The sequence below is a fragment of the Sphaerodactylus townsendi genome, linkage group LG01 (genome assembly GCF_021028975.2).
Source record: "Sphaerodactylus townsendi isolate TG3544 linkage group LG01, MPM_Stown_v2.3, whole genome shotgun sequence".
NCBI classification, from domain to species: domain Eukaryota; kingdom Metazoa; phylum Chordata; class Lepidosauria; order Squamata; family Sphaerodactylidae; genus Sphaerodactylus; species Sphaerodactylus townsendi.
In genome coordinates, this window is record NC_059425.1 from 55253650 (window position 1) to 55271559 (window position 17910).

The 17910-nt window shown below is 40.6% G+C and overlaps 1 protein-coding gene across 1 annotated transcript in view; it reads right to left on the minus strand.

Annotated features, from left to right (window-relative positions):
- KCNH1 (potassium voltage-gated channel subfamily H member 1) overlaps positions 1–17910 on the minus strand; it is a 299776-nt gene that overhangs the window by 230183 nt on the left and 51683 nt on the right. The window contains exons 5-6 of the mRNA XM_048484669.1: positions 15062–15180; positions 6533–6925 (exon numbers count right to left, since the gene is read on the minus strand). Coding sequence (XP_048340626.1) covers positions 6533–6925; positions 15062–15180 — 512 coding nt within the window. The remainder of the gene's footprint in view (positions 1–6532; positions 6926–15061; positions 15181–17910) is intronic.

The window sequence follows — 17910 nt, forward strand, 5'->3', positions numbered from 1 at the left end:
ATGGTATCCGTAAAACTCTCCTCCAACACCACATTTCAAATGAATCTTCCCAAAAGCTTGGGCCACAAAAAATGCATTATTCTGTAAGATGCATAAAATGCTATTTTTCCCTTATGAGCTACAGGCTACATTCTACAAAATCCTGACCAATAAGAGCTGAACTCTACACTTGGCAAGGCTGACAGAGAGTTCCAGATCTGCCTGGTTCTCAGGTCGTTTGGTCCCTGTCCTCCCCTACCCCCTTACAATCATGGAGGTAACTCAAGAGTGCTATGTCAGATGCACTTGTCCATTTCTGCCTCAGTCAGAGTGACAAGGCTGCCTTTGTGCTATACAGCAGGAGCTGAGGCTCACATGGTCTCGATGCACTGCATGCAGCCATTCATACGACAAGGCTAATAAGACCCACATTCCTTTCTAAGCATTTTAAAGTGTTACTCTGACAGCAATTTTCCAAAGTAATGCAAAATGCAATAAGCTCAACTTGCTCTTCTTTCACAAATTATATCACCATATATTATCCCTGGGGATGTAATTGAGCCCTTTTAATTCTTTTGCCTTTTATATAGATTGAGAAGCTTATGTAGGCTGCCTTATTTCATCCCACAGAGTGGCAAGTCATGCTCAGTGTTTCTTTAAAAAAAAGCAAAGCAACTTTATCAGCTTATGCAGAAGCAAGACCTTTACTTAATTGCAGTTGAGAGATAAATCTGTTTTGCTTTGTGTTGCAAGGACTGTGGGAAGATGACAGTTGTGTTGTGTGTACTTTGCTGGCAGATCTGAAACATTTTTTGCTGTTTTGAGACAAAATATAAGGAAAAAAACAGATAAATCCTACATGGTATAGGCCGGGGTTAAAGAGCTGGCCTAAGTTTGACCCAAGCCTGACTTTCTATTCTTGCTGGGTGACCCTGGGCCAATCATTTCTTTTCAATCTAACTTTCCTCACAGGTTTGATGTTGTGAGAGTAAAATGGAGGAGGTGCAAACAATGTGGTAAGATGTTTTGGATCCCAATGAGGAGAACACTGGAATAAAAGAATCTAAATAATAATAAAATAAAAACAAAATGTCACAAGGGACAGGATCTTTTCCAACCTCATAAAACCTTCTTACAAAGTAGGCTTGACACTGAGGAACACAGAGAATTTTGGGAAGTTGTTTGTTTTTGTTTTAACGTGGCACATTAACTTTTCTGTTCTGCCATCTGCTTTGGTGAGACTGAGAGCCACTCCCCACTCACCATAAGCCGCGGGGTCACCTCTTTAAAAGACACGAGGAGGATGGACGTTCCCCACGTCACCAGTGCCCACTGCGCAGCTTCCCTTAATTTGCCGCTCTCCCACCTCCTTGTCGCGCGGCAAATTAGGTCCTCTGAAAAGAGCAACATTTTCAAAAACCCCGCAGGTGCCGCAGGGGGGTGGGGAACCTCGGCTGTTTACGCGCGGCTGATTCGCTCTGACTCACAGCTTCCGGCCAATCAGGAAACAGGAACCGCCATTTTGTTTAGGGAGAGTATTCCCATCAGAAAGTGCTCGGAAATTGAGACGTGTGCACAACAAGACGTGCCAGCATTGCTCTTTTTTGCTCTTTTTTGCTCGAGCTCCACTGTTTTGCAGCTAGGCAAAGTGCTGTTGAGCACAGGGTTGTCGGCGGTGTAAACCGAAACTGATATTTACTTTCATTTTTCTGCCCAAGCAATTTGCAACAGGTAGTGACGTCAGCATGTGCAGACGTCTTAAAACAATGCGTTCAGCTTATCCAAATGAACTTTTCGGGTCAGCCAATCAAAATGGAGCCCCACCTTCGGCTGGCTGCAACTCCCACGTGTAAATGATGCACACGCGTGCCAGCCAATCAGAACGCTCGATTGCCTCTTTGACTCTTGATGTGGAACCCCGCGCTATTTCCTGAATGGAAAATGAGTGGGGAACAAATGTCTCAGTTGTCAAAAGCCACAGAGGCTTTTCTACGAGGGGTCGCTGCGGGGTTGCACTCAGACGAGGTAAGTGGGGAGTGGCCCTGAGTCAAATAGCCAAAAGCTGCCATTTTGAAAAGGAGCTTCTACACTGTTGCTGTGGTTTAAGGCAAAGATGTATGCTCCGAGTCCAGCACAATGTGTTCCCCACTGAAATCAATGGGAATGACTATCAGAGTGACTAATGGAACTAATTTTAATTCCAATACTAAAAGAAATTGATTCAAGTTTTTCAGAAGTCAAAGGAACAGACTCCAGTTTCTACATATTTCATCTCTTCCTACTGTGTACTGGCATAAACAATAGATTTAGGCCTACAGTAGAAGAAATAAAGAAGATATTAATATAAGTGCAGATGCAGTTATACTGTACTTACCTTTAAGACAGACTAGTGAGCTGGCCACAGTTGTTTCTAATTAAGGTCTTTAAGCATATCCATGAACATGCCGCGTTCCAGCATGAAAGGGCCGAGTTCTAGCCATTACAGGGCAATGAGAATTTTACACCACTGTGTATAAATAAGTTATTTGGAAATTGTTTTTACTACTGAGCCATTTATAATATAAATAGTGGATTTGTTATATTTATTACAATATTTATTGATGTATTTATTACTGTATTTATTATGGTGGTATTGTATTAATAATTGTTCACTGAAAATTGTATAGAAGATGTAACTATGATCCTTCACTCATTCTTATAACCCTGATGTATACCTGGCAGAACTGTGTGACCACTGAAGAAGGCTCTTCCTGAAAAGCTATTTACCACAGGTTGCATTCTGCCTCTAGTAGACTATTCAGTATATTTGGCATAGTAGTGTCAATTTCACCAGGAGCAAACTATGGGTTCCAGCTGTATGGGAGAACTTACTTAAGACTTGCTCAGTGGGACTGACAGAGCACGAAAGTGACACACCCAACTATGACGCTGACTGGTGACTGTGATGAATTTAGTGCCTGTCATATTTTTCCTTAACATGAAGTTTAACTCATGATGCTTCTGGTTGTGGCTTAATGTGTATTGGCATAGGTCCACATTGTTTATATTGTGTTACAGAACTGTTGTTTTTCTGCAATTTTGCACTTTTTTCACAATTGCACCTTATTAAGTTTCACATTCATAACTTATAATTTGTGCAGAGTAAATAGTTGGCAGCCAAGGGACAGTGGATTCAGTTTGGATTTCTACATTGTGCCCATTCTCTCTTTTTTATCCTTTGGCAGTTTATAAAAACAGATTTGCCAACAGGCCTGGGAAAAAATGGCCTGTTCCTTTAATAGAGGCGTAGTGAGTGGAAATGGGCAGTTACATCTCTGCATGGCATGGAAGTTACATCACCTGGTAAATATCACGCCATTAAGGCTCTATTGAAGGGACAATACCATTTTCTCCAGGAGTGCTGGTAAGCCTGGACTAGCATCAGTTAACCAGACATATATTCAATGCTAAGGAAGCTGATGAATTTAAGAGGTTTTGGAAATAACTGAGAAGAGTCAGCAGGTGTGGGGGGAGGGAATGATCTATAGGGTTCATCACTTGTGTGGTGTGCTTTACACTCCAGATCCTTCATGTACATCAGACATAAATGATGGGATTATTTTTAAAAATGAGTCAGTTTGCCAAGATGGTTTCTTACTGACAGCTATCCCAAGTAAAGAATGATTAGATCCAAACCAAATTGGTCATCGAGCACCTGCTGTGATGCTGCAGTGCAATAAAATGGATTGCAGACGGGGAGGCTGTTCCATCATGCTTCAAGCCTGATAGGGAAAAAACCGCCAAAAGGAACAGAATGTGATTTTATGGTCCTTACCTCATTTGATTAGTGTGATTGAATCCTGTGTCACTTCCCTCTCTGGTAATATTACATTCTGATCTTTCTTATTATGAAATAAAAAGTACTATGTGGCTAAGAGAAGCAACTTCCAGACTATAAAAAGTTTTCTCCCCTCAGACCAGTTCAAACACAGCAACATGTCTGCACATACCATTTTAATGTGGTTACCTGATCATATATTGAAATACGATCAGTCAACTGGAATATTGCACAGTCGTGCTGAGGGGTCCAGAAACAGAAACTTTGTGATGGGTTTTGCTTCTGGCCAGAACCATCAGAAGACGTGGCTATACCAGAAAGGAACTCAACATAGCAACATGGCAAGTTCTTCTCCCCAAATATGAAGGAATGCCTCTATTTTTTTTCAGCTCCAGGTTGGGAAATTGCTGGAGACTTCAATGAGGTATAAAGCCATAGAGTCTCCTTCCAAAGTGGCCATTTTCTCTGTGTGAACTGATCTATGGCACCTAAAAATCAGTTGTAATCCTAGGAAATCTCCAACCACCACCTGGAAATTGGCAACCTGATCCAGAACCATTCTAAGAACATAAGAACATAAGAACATAAGAACAAGCCAGCTGGATCAGACCAAAGTCCATCTAGTCCAGCTCTCTGCTACTCGCAGTGGCCCACCAGGTGCCTTTGGGAGCTCACATGTAGGATGTGAGCTCACATGTAGGATGGGAGCTCACATGTAGGATGGGAACGCAATGGCCTTCTGCGGCTTTTGCTCCCGATCACCTGGTCTGTTAAGGAATTCTCATATTACAAAGACAGTCAACACTGAGAATAAATTTGTACTATAATCATCAGAACTCTAACTTTTCCAAGATGTGGTACTCCACAATAAGCGAAAAGATGCTGTGTCTAGAGCAGATTATGGAATCTGAAGTAAAACCTACATTCAAACCTACATTCAAACCTACACCTACATTCAAAGCTACATGAAGTAAAACCTACATTCATTCCATATGCTCAACTCTTATAATTAGTAGGATGCCAGCTTTGGGTTGGGAAATTCCTGGGGATTTTGGGGGTGGAGCCTGAAGAGAGTGGGTTTGGGGCAGGGGAAGGCCTTCAAAGAGGTATAATGCCATAGAGTCCACCTTCCAAAGTGGCTATTTTCTCCAGGAGAACAAATCTCCATCTCCTAGAGATAAATTCTAATAGTGGGAGAACTCTGACTACCATTTAGAGATTAGCAACACCAACAATTATGTTTAAACCATAAGGCTTTGAAGAGTTGATGTTTTCCCTGAAGGGTTGAAGGCCTGAGGTATGCAAGGTGGCTCAGAACATTTGCAATCTGTTTTGGAGCTTTATCTTGCATGCCTAAGAATTTCCAACATGGCAAAAAGCAAGAGAAAAAAATACGGTACTACCCACTCCATGTTTCAGCAGCCATAAGGCAACGTCAAGCATTTAGATTAGCCCAGATATTTAGACAGGACATATGTGTTCTCGGCCTTTCATGCTATTATACCTCCAATGCAGGAGGTGGGAGATGAGAATTACATCTTCCCACATGTGAGTTGTCCCGTGATTTGCTAGGCCTGTTCTGAAAATCAGCTTTTCTTCTGAGACTTGGCCCCAAGCATATTGGGGAGAGATTCAGTGGCATTCTTAAGGACTTGCAATGTCTTTTGATTCCCCAGAAGACTCTAAATACAGTGGTATCATCACATCTGTAATTTGAAGCAATCTCTTTGTGCACCTACATGGTGCACCTACATGTTGACTATGGACACCAGACATTCAAAAAACACACAACAACACTCAGACTTTATCCTGACAAACATATCGGTGGATTCCCCCAAGGAATGTGTAAGTGGCTTGGGAAAAACACCAATCTCAGTATGGGGTTTCTGAAAAAAAATGCTTTCTCTTGATGTGACTGTTGAGATTCACAGCAGAAGCTCTGCTTTGCCTTCAGCCCCTTTTGACAGAGAAATCGGTAAGTTCTCCTTCGTCAACTTCATCCCTGAATAGAGCCACCAGGCTTCAGCATGCTAAGGATTCAGGAGGGTTAATTAAATATTTCCTGTTCCACTAGCTCGTGGGTGCTGTTGATTTGATGCTGTGCCAGGCAGTCTGACTATCTATTGTATTAAGCTGTCTGCTGGTCTCTGAAAGGTGTTTCTTATGACTACTGATTTATGATAAATTACTTTGTCCTTCAGGCCAGATATTTTAGAATAAATCAAGTTCCTGTAGTCATGAGGAGCAGAAAAAGGCAAATGCAGTATGGAAAGTAACAGTCTCTGAGCTGTTTTGCTTTCTAAGTAGAGGTTTAGAATATGAAAACGTGTAGGAAGAGGCAATGAGTCATGGATCTACAGTGCTTTTTCTTAAGCTTTTTCTGCTGAATGTCAGCTTCTAGCTAGATATGTAGCCATTTATGAGTTTAAAGCTTTTGAAATCTGATTTCCCATTTCAAAAGTACCCAGTTATGGACCTAGAAGAGAATAGCAATAGAACAGGATTTGTTTAGCCAAAGTTCTGTATATAAATCTTGGATTAAACATTAGTTTGTTTAACTGGCCGGTTGCCTATAAGAAAATATAATCCTATTTTTGTGAAATCCTACTGTCAACTTCAGCCTAAAGGCATTGATATAAGCATATAATTAGTCTAGTATCGACAAGTCCTTCCTAGCCCAACAAAACTCCCCCTGTTTCAAATAAGACCCATACAAAACAAAACTCAGGTACTCACTTCATCAACATTCTCAAAAGCATTGATGACATCATATGGCAAGCATGACAGGAGGTCAATCACAAACCATGTCTTCAGGTAGTTCATGCGGATCAGCTTGGGGTCAGAGATTACCTCTCCTGCTGGCCCGACAAAAGTGGTATGAAAATTGAGCACAATGTCTACCAGAAAAATAACATCAACAATGCTGTCCACTACCAGCCAGGCCACATTGTTCTGTTTGGTTTTAAAGGAAACATTGTAAGGGACCAAAATAGCGGTGTAGAAGGTTAAAATCAGGATGACCCAATCCCAAGTGGTCTTGAAAACACAGTAATGTAAAATGATATGTGGTGGAGTCTTTGGTGCCTCTTGCTTGTATTGAGGGAGGATTTCAGAGCCTAACTGAAGTACCTGTGCAAACAGAAAACAATAAAGAAAAATATTTTAAACCTTTTCACATTCCTACAGCATTTATTTTCTTACTATAGTTAGGTATCATCTTTTCTTAAAAGAAGATAAACAAAATATACGAAATTAAATATTTACATACCAGGTCTATAAGAACAACACATACACCCCCCAAAAACCCCACAGATAGTTAAAAATAGAATAAAATTTAAAAGTTTAATTTAATTAAACTGGAAATGTTTTTTAACAACTTAAAATGTACATGTACTTATTGACCAAACAGAGAAGCAAGCACCAAGATAACAGGTTCATCCAAACCTGGTTTTTTTCACTGCTGCCTAATATGTTAAATTTTTGTATTGCAGTCACCAATACTCAAAAAGCTATGTTAAATACAACAAAAATGAACAACAACAACAACAACAACAACAACATTTACTCTTTGGCAGACCACACAGTGGATGAAGCCTACGTTAGTTAGTGGACTAGTTGAACATATGATAAAACAGTTTGTTTTTAAAGTGCACAGTAACCATTCAAGAGTCAATGTGGTAACAGTGGTTAGAATGTTAGTCTAGGATATAGAATCTGTCGTGGAAGTTTGCTGCATGACCTTAGATCAGTCACACTCTTTCAGCTTAACCTACCTTTCAGGGTTGTTGTTCTGATGATAAAGTGGCAGAAAGGAGAAAAGCTGGACATAAATATATGTACAAATATATCTAACATATAATATAAGATCTATACATATATAAGATCTATTTCTAATTTTTCTTCTTGCATCGTCAACACCATATATCATGGACCCAGGGTGTCAGGGGGAAGTCAAATCATCTACAGGGCATGTGAAGCCATAAATGAAAGATCAAGGAAAGAATGCCCCAGATGGCAGTGATAACATAAAGCAGGCTGGTTACATATATCTTGTAGCAGCATTTATATATAGTTGCAAGCAGTTACGGAGTTAGGAGTGCATCTCAATCACCTGGACAGGATCCCCCTGACACATGAAGTGGGTTAGGAGCTTATGAGCCTGCCACTAAATTCACAGCTGGGAATGCTAGGACTACTCATCTCCAGGTGGGGCTGATGATATCCTGGAATTAGAAATGATCTCCAGATGACAGAGGTCAGCCCCCCTGGATGAAATAGCAGCTTTGAGGGTGGACTCATCCCTGCTGAGCTCCCTCCTGGAAGTAGGGGTGGGTAGTGTGGTGGCCAAGTTTGCAGATGATACCAAATTATGTAGGGTGGTGAGAACCACAAAGGATTGCGAAGAGCTCCAAGTGGACTCCAAGTGGGCTCAGAAATGGCAAATGCAGTTCAATGTAGCAAAATGTAAAGTGATGCACATAGGGGCAAAAAATCCAAACTTCACATACACGCTACAGGGGTCAGTGCTATCAGTCACAGACCGGGAAAGGGATTTGGGTGTCTTAGTTGATAGTTCCATGGGAATGTCAACTCAGTGCATGGCAGCTGTGAAAAAGGCAAACTCTATGCTGGGGATCATTAGGAAAGGAGTTGATAATAAAACTGCAAGGACTGTCATGCCCTTATATAAAGCAGTGGTGCAACAGCACTTGGAGTACTGTGTTCAGTTCTGGTCGCCACATCTCAAAAAGGATATCGAAGAGATAGAAAAAGTGCAGAGAAGGGCAACGAGGATGATTGAAGGATTGGAGCACCTTCCTTATGAGGAGAGGCTGCAGTGTTTGGGACTCTTTAGTTTGGAGAGGAGACCTCTGAGGGGGGATATGATTGAAGTCTATAAAATTATGCATGGGGTAGAAAATGTTGACAGAGAAATTTTTCTCTCTTTCTCACAATACTGGAACCAGGGGGCATTCATTGAAAATGCTGGGGGGAAGAATTAGGACTAATAAAAGGAAACACTTCTTCACGCAACGTGTGATTGGTGTTTGGAATATGCTGCCACAGGAGGTGGTGATGGCCACTAACCTGGATAGCTTTAAAAAGGGCTTGGACAGATTTATGGGGAGAAGTCGATCTATGGCTACCAATCTTGATCCTCCTTGATCTCAGATTGCAAATGCCTTAGCAGACCAGGTGCTCAGGAGCAGCAGCAGCAGCAGAAGGCCATTGCTTTCACATCCTGCATGTGAGCTCCCAAAGGCATGTGGTGGGCCATTGCGAGTAGCAGAATGCTGGACTAGATGGACTCTGGTCTGATCCAGCAGGCTAGTTCTTATGTTCTTGTGTTCTCCACTTCATAAACTCCACCCTCCCCAGGCTGTGCCCCCAAACCTCCGGGAATGTTCTAAACTGGAGTTTGCAACTTAGTATTCACAAAGATTTGCTGTTGCTGCTGTGGATGTGGTGCCTGTGTGCAGGAGAGATGCTTTGCTCAGTCATACAGCAGCAACCTTTATCATGCCACGGCAGTCACACAAATAGCTCTGACTGCGAATAGACGTGGAAGCACAATTCATTCCAATGGCACCTCAGTCTAAGAACCTTGTTGAAATGATAACAGGTCAGAGGTAACCCCACATGCACCAGTCAGGTAGTCTGAATGAACCATAACAGTCAGAAAGGATTGTTGATCTATGTTATCAAGCATAGCATCGTGTAATACTAGAAATCAGGGGTAGGGAACCTGCGGCTCTCCAGATGTTCAGGAACTACAATTCCCATCAGCCTTTGTCAGCATGGCCAATTGGCCATGCTGGTAGGGGCTGATGGGAATTGTAGTTCCTGAACATCTGGAGAGCCGCAGGTTCCCTACCCCTGTACTAGATAAAAAGGAAAAACAGCAAAAAGCAAAATATTGTACTGTGGTACAGGGCCCATTCATTGAGAGGGGGGACCAAGTGCAAGTCTGAAGGGCTGCAAGGGGCGAAAGCAGTCCAAGCTGAGACAGCAAGCCCCTAGACATGATATTTCACATTTTTTAAATCTCATATTCACAACGTGAGGTTGGAGATAATATACACTGTCCTGAACACTGTTTCTTCCCCTTCTCAGATAAGATGCTGATTGCATTTGTTTAGTGATACAATCTGCACACAACCAAATATATTCTGCACACTTTGCTATATTTCTGCAACCAGCATGGATTCCTGCAGAAAAACACTGAGTAAATCTATTCCTTCCAAAGTGCCATAAATAGATGCTCACAAAGAGCATATTTAATGGAAGCAGGTTTATTTATTAATATGTGTTGTCTACAAATTCCTATTTTAGAAATTAAGTGTTGAAGGCTAGATAGGAATCCTGGAATGCAGATGGAAGGAATGAGTGTGGGTAAAACAGAGCAGAAGTGTGAAGAGCCTATAAAAATGAGAAAGCTTTGGCTAGAAATAAGTGCTTAAACAGATTATGAAGAGGAGATACTGAAGTCTGTATGAAAGGGGAAAAGGAAAAATAAGGTCTAGTTATGGGCTGTTTATGGAGGACAGGAGATAGATGATGAACTGAATCACAGAGAGCTATGCTAGTTAACATGTGCTAACTTAATTATGCCCTGGCCTGACCTGAATGATCCAGGCTAGTTCAATCTCATCAGCTCCCGGAAGCTAAGCAAGAAGTCCAGGGTTGCTACACAGAAGTTAGCAATGGCAAACTACCTCTGAACATTTCTTGCTTTGAAATCCGTGTAGGGTCATTTTAAGTCGGCTGCAGTTTGATGGCACTTTCCACCATCACCACCAAATTAATTAAATTAGGAATTTCACAGTACAGTACTCAGCAAAGTGACACTCTTCTAAAGCCACTGAAGTCAATTTTGCTGACTACTGCAGTGCAAGTTGTGTTATTTGTGAAGAATTCCAAATGAAACAAAAAGCAGCCTTCAGAAAGCCCTAGAATGTATTGTCGAAGGCTTTCACAGACGAAATCACTTGGATGTTGTGTGGTTTCCGGGCTGTATGGACGTGTTCTAGCAGCATTTTCTCCTGACGTTTCACCTGCAACTGCATTCCTCTGAAGATGCCAGCCACAGATGCAGGTGAAATGTCTGGAGAAAATGCTACTAGAACATGGCCATACAGCCCAGAAACCACACAACACCCCAAGCCCTAGAATGTTTTTAATTTTTTAAAATTCAATTTCTACCCACCCTTTTCCAGCACAAGTCAGACTCAAGGCAGCTAACAATCTGAAGGGCCAAACTTGAGGGCAAAGCCCCACCATCTGAGATGTGAGATTGGTTTTGGATGATGCTTCAGCAGGAAAATACACTCTCCTCCTACCCAGATATACTATTTCTTATTTTTATATACTAAATGCTGAGCCCATAATTGAAAACAGGATCCACAGTTAGAGCTTTGCAGAGCCTTCCATCCAGTTAAACCCTGTACAGCTGGCAATGCATCTGAAAGGTTTAAAACGTTAAAAGGTTTTTAAAAATCACCACATCTATGCATCTTCTGCACATATTAACATTGCCTTCAATTACTAATCTATGCTAGTGAAGATTCTATTTCTGGCTAATTTGTTGAATACCACAACATTCAATTATTGGTTTCAAACACCCTGCTAACACTCTGACTGGAAGCATTATTTAGTATTGTAAAGGTGATAATATGAATGCGAGGAAGATGAAGGAAATCTCCCTGAGGCATAAGACACTCATACTGAACAAAAATGTGTTCTGGAATGTGTTCACAGGAAAAATACAAGAGCAAATTCTTTCTCCATTCAAACATTTGGCAGACAAGAACTGTGAAATTGGAAGTCAAAGCAAATATAAGTCCAGTGGCACCTTAAATAATAACAAATTATTCATAACAAATAAGCTCTCTCGGCTGAGTCTGCATTGAACTATTACTGGTGGCAGAAGAATGAATTCATTTTCCAGAAATGTAATATTACAGGATGCAAAGCATTTCACTCCATTAACAAAGTCAAAGTGTAAGCATTTGTTTCAGCATTGTAGTACACAGTTGTAGAATTCTTCTGTTGAAAAATACACCTATCTGTTTTTCTAGAAGTCTTACAAATAGACAGCATAAATTTGATTTCGCAGGCTGCAAGTTGAGTTCACACAGTTATGAAAAAATGAAGACCATGTGCCTACAGCATATCAGTAAGTAAAAAAATGCATTCCAAGCACATCTGATCCCACACAGGTAAGGACTAACACCTGATGGTAAAGAATGCACATCTTTCTTTTTTCCTTGTGACATTCTTTGACATTGTCTTACTGTTCATTCGGCTTCTCTACAACACATTCTATTTTCTGGTGTTCTTAGATGTGCCGAAGCTTATAACTAGGTCTAGTAATGTTGAAATATTTAAAGCACTCCTAAATGCCAATTAATTATATTCATTTCAAAAATACAGAACATACTGTTGAACTTCATTATTTGCAATTAACCTGCCTGCTGTATATTCAAAGTTTTGATGTGAGCATCAACTAGCAAGGACTTGTTTAATAAATAGAAAAGGTGCTGATTAAAGTAGAGTCAAGGCACAGAACTTCAACTGTCCAATCATTCAACTCATATACTATGATAAATTTCGCAGGCTGCAAGTTGAGGTCACACAGTTATGAAAAAATGTTTTTCTAGAAGTCTTACAAATAGACAGAATAAATTTGATTTCGAAGGCTGAAAGTTGAGTTCACACAGTTATGAAAAAATGAAGACCAAGCACATCTGATCCCTGACATTTTGCTTAAGTATTAGCAAAGTCTAAAATATGCAAACATTTTACATTTTGCACATTTAGGTAAATGTACACTAAAAGATACATTTGAATATTTTATGTAGAATGGTGCTAAGAAATTTTCTAAATAAAAACACTGGTTTAAAATTCCCAAATTTGAATTTACAGTCAGTATCACCAGTAGACGTGTGTAAGTGCATGTATATGTTTAGCTGCATCATCCAGCCCACAGTCTGAAGACTACCACATTCAACAAAACACCTGCACGAGATTATTGGACAGGAGGATGAGTATGTTTCAGGAACTGCAATCCTAAAATTCTGGTGGGGTTTATAGGGGTATCATTAGTTTGGACGCTATATCCCCCTCCAGGAACAATATAAAAAGCACAACAGCAGTAGGAAAATTATAACAATAATGTTAGCTACCCCCACAGCACCCCTTGCCAAGTACATTGCCAGTTGTACGGCCACTCGCTGACAATGGTTTGGATCAGGTCATACAAGAGGACCCAGATGGAATTTTTGTCAGGGAGCCCATGGTGGCTTTTGGCAGCCTGGATTTAGTCAAGGATTAATCAATGATATTTAGTCAATGATATTTGCTGTGCTCTGATTGGCTCTTGGATTAGGTAGGATTCTCTGATGTGCCTTGGAGAAGGGGCACTGATTCTATGCATCTGCTTTGCTGATGAAAATTTCCATGGTTATGAAAGATAGAACACAGCTGTTCAGATAATAAAATCTTAACTAAATTGACATCCTCTGCGTTCTTCTGCCCAAATGCCGCAAACTTGGCCTATACACCACTATAAATGCCACGACATACAACTTATATCAATTTAAGTTTTCACTGGTATAATAATGTTTACTATCCCAACATAACTTGAATTCTGGCAGCATAAAGAGTTTAACACCAGTCTTTCCTTGTTCCAGCCAACATAACCTAAGGCTAGGTTTGCACTGCTAGTAACATGGGAAAGTCACTGAACATCACACAGTAAAATTACAGTGAATTCAACGGGTTTTTAACTCTACTAGAAGATATACATTGCAATCCTTAGCAGAGTTATCCCTGAAGTCTATTAAAATGATGAGATTAGAAGTGTAACTCTGCAGACTGCAATATGAACTGCAGAAATTAAAAAACCAAATTGCTTATTAAATATCGAACATTAGCATTCAGTAGTAGCATTATCCAAAGGCATTCACTTAAAATTCCTTCCCCACATAATGGGGAACATTGGCTTATAAAGGGAAATTATACAAGAATGTGCCATGTTGTATACATATTATTGTGATAAATTATGAACATTTCTGAGTAATAAGCAAATGACTAAAAAAATGGCTTCCTGTCTTATTGTTTTGTGCAGTAATTAGCCTTCCAACTAAAACATTCTGCAGCCACAATTCTTCATATCTACCTTTAGACTAGATTATGGTCAATGCCTCCTGGTGCGATCTTGCTTAGTGTTCTTGAATAAATACAGACAAGCAAACAGAAACTCATTCACTTCATAATTGTTTCCTTGCCTATATGTAGATATAATTGTGTAGTGCACAAGGTATGTAGACTGTATGGCTAGAGATTATGGATTATATTCTAACATATTATGAGATTTTATTTATTTATTACCCCCATGGAACTCAAGACTCAGGTATACACTGGGCTTCCTGGCAATTTGCCATCCACAGTGACCAGAATCAGAATTAATTGGCTTAAGCAAAAACATTGTATCACATGCCCTTAGACAACAACCTGGCCTAACATAAAACAACAATAAAACAACAATAAAACAGCAAAACCAGTATTTAGAAAATGATAAAAGAAAAAATGCAGCATAAAAATAGAATTTATCACTTAAAGGCTTAGGAGAAGGGAGAAAATTCCATAGCCAGAATGCCATTGATTAATACCCGCCCTACCCCCTGCAACACACATACACACACACACACATCACTTTAAAAATAAGGGTACCTGAAGCAGAATCTCTGAAATAAATAAATAAAAAGTAAGGGCAGATTCATATGCAGCAGACAGACCTTCAGATACTCTATTCTACAAACAAGATTAATTATTTACTTCATTTATACCCTGTCTCTCTCCCAAATGGGAACACAAAGCAGTTTGTATCTGTTTTTTTCTCCATGTCATTCTCACAACAACCCTGTGAGAAAGGTTTGGCTGAGAGTGTGAGACTGGCCCAACGTCATGCAGCAAACTTCCATCTCAGAGTGGGGAATCAAATCTGAGTCTCCTACTCTAACCATTAAATCAATTAGAATACACTCTTGCTCATTAAATGCATGGATTATATAATGGGAAATTTAAAGTCCACCTTTGTTTTTTCTTACTCATTTAAAATAACTTACTTTAAAATAATATGCTCTTAACCCAAAACCCATAAGGAAACACAATCATTCAGCTCCCACTAGTAATCTGATGCAATGGTTATAGATAATTAATTCTGTTCCAATAATCTGGTGGGGAAAATAAATCAGACATTACCTCGGCAAGACGGGAATGCTTATGAACATTCTCTCCTTTTTGCACACTGGGAGCAAGCTGCTGGAGGACTCCTCGGCTGCTCGTGAGTGCACGTGTCAAGCGAGCAAACTTTCCCCAGCCTAAAAAACAAGTTGACAAGTTGCAAAACCATTACCATAAACAACAGGTTATATTTAACAGCCTCTCGCAGTCTTAAACCATGCTGTGAACAAAATGCAACCCTATGGTAAAGCTGATTACAATTTAACTTATTTTGAGCAAATTTCTAGTTACATAAATAGTTCAGAAATAGCAATTCCTGGTGCTGACCATGGTGCTGAAATGAATAGTATGGTTTTCATAAAGATGAGAGGAAACTAACTCTGTGTGTTTTGGGCTTATGCTAAATTCAGCTAAACTTGTTAGTATGAGTTAGGACTGCTGATAGCCATCATGGGCCCCCAGGCAAAGATTCTATCTGTTCCCTTTCAATATGACCCAGGTCAAAACCAAGGATTATAACAAGACCAATCACTTGGCTGGCTGTTACCATGCATCTGTAATAATAAAAGGATCCACATGTCCATCTGACTGTCCATAACTCAGGAAAAAAACTAAGTATCTCAAAACTGGTCACCAGCTTCAGAACATTTGTGGGAGTTCCAGGGTCTGAAATGTAAAGAACTGGAATATTCTGGTCCAGGTTGTCTCAGCATTTCCCATGCTATTTGCAATGGAAGCTAAGCTGGTGTAGTGGTTGGTCAGAGAAGGATGCGGGAAACCCAGGTTCAATTCTGCACTCTGTCAGGGAAGCTTGCTGGGTGATCTTGGGCCCCTCACCTACTCTCGGCATAACTTGCTTCACAGGGTTGTTGTGAAGATAAAACAGAGAATAGAACAATGTAAGCCACTTTGGGTGCTCCTTGGGAAGAAAGGCAGGATATAAATAAAGTAAATAAATAAATTCTAATTTCTGGTCCTCATTTGTTACCACTGAGTCCTCATTTGTTCTGGTCCTCATTTGTTACCATTTATTATCATGCATGTTAATGGGGGGGGGGAGAATTGTTTTACTATTCTAATAGATTATGCGGAAATATGAACTCCCCCCTTCTGTTTGTAATATTAATAAAGGTTTCCTGCTATATTACTACTAAGTATATTCTAGATTGCCAACTGGAACAGTTCAGGCTGAAAAAATAAGGGGAGAAAAGTAGAAAAATAGAAGTAGGGATAGATGATAGATCTTGAAAGGGAGAGAGTAAAATGAAGTAGGAGAAAAGTGTGGAAAAGCATTAGAGAAATGTAGGGAAAGAGAACAACAGGTTTTTTTATTTTGCTACCATACCAAGATCTGACTGTGCAGGAGTTGGGTCAAAATTTTGCAAGATCTGGCTGTGTAGGAGCTGGGTTGAACTAAAGGAAAAAGGAAACCATAAACTTTGTTAGGAGGCTACATTCTGGCATTGACTGTAGCTTGTCCTGGCTAAGAACATAAGAACATAAGAACATAAGAACAAGCCAGCTGGATCAGACCAAAGTCCATCTAGTCCAGCTCTCTGCTACTCGCAGTGGCCCACCAGGTGCCTTTGGGAGCTCACATGTAGTATGTGAACGCAATGGCCTTCTGCGGCTGTTGCTCCCGATCACCTGGTCTGTTAAGGCATTTGCAATCTCAGATCAAAGAGGATCAAGATTGGTAGCCATAAATCGACTTCTCCTCCATAAATCTGTCCAAGCCCCTTTTAAAGCTATCCAGGTTAGTGGCCATCACCACCTCCTGTGGCAGCATATTCCAAACACCAATCACACGTTGCGTGAAGAAGTGTTTCCTTTTATTAGTCCTAATTCTTCTCCCCAGCATTTTCAATGAATGCCCCCTGGTTCTAGTATTGTGAGAAAGAGAGAAAAATTTTTCTCTGTCAACATTTTCTACCCCATGCATAATTTTATAGACTTCAATCATATCCCCCCTCAGACGTCTCCTCTCCAAACTAAAGAGTCCCAAACGCTGCAGCCTCTCCTCATACGGAAGGTGCTCCAGTCCCTCAATCATCCTTGTTGCCCTTCTCTGCACTTTTTCTATCTCCTCAATATCCTTTTTGAGATGCGGCGACCAGAACTGGACACAGTACTCCAAGTGCGGTCGCACCACTGCTTTATATAAGGGCATGACAATCTTTGCAGTTTTATTATCAATTCCTTTCCTAATGATCCCCAGCATAGAGTTTGCCTTTTTCACAGCTGCCATGCATTGAGTTGACAATCCCATGGAACTATCAACTAAGACGCCTAAATCCCTTTCCTGGTCTGTGACTGATAGCACTGACCCCTGTAGCGTGTATGTGAAGTTTGGATTTTTTGCCCCTGTGTGCATCACTTTACATTTTGCTACATTGAACTGCATTTGCCATTTCTGAGCCCACTCACCTAATTTATCAAGGTCCGCTTGGAGCTCTTCACAATCCTTTGTGGTTCTCACCACTCTACATAATTTGGTATCATCTGCAAACTTGGCCACCACGCTACCCACCCCTACTTCCAGGTCATTTATGAATAGGTTAAAGAGCACTGGTCCCAAAACGGATCCTTGGGGGATCTTGTCTTGCTAGTCTTGCCTTGCTCCCGTGGTGACCTGGCTGATGCAGGATCTGAGATACCATCAACCCCACAGTAATCTTTGCAGAAAGGTCAAGCCCCAGACTTTATTGTGTTCTGTTTTCCCTGTGCCCTTACTGGCTGCAATCACTACTACATTCAGAAAAAATTAAATGCACTGTATGAATACAGCATGACACTGGCTTCAAGGGCCCTCAAGCTGACTTGGGCCCTCAAAGTTTTGTTTCCCCCTAGCTATCATGTCAGTGCTG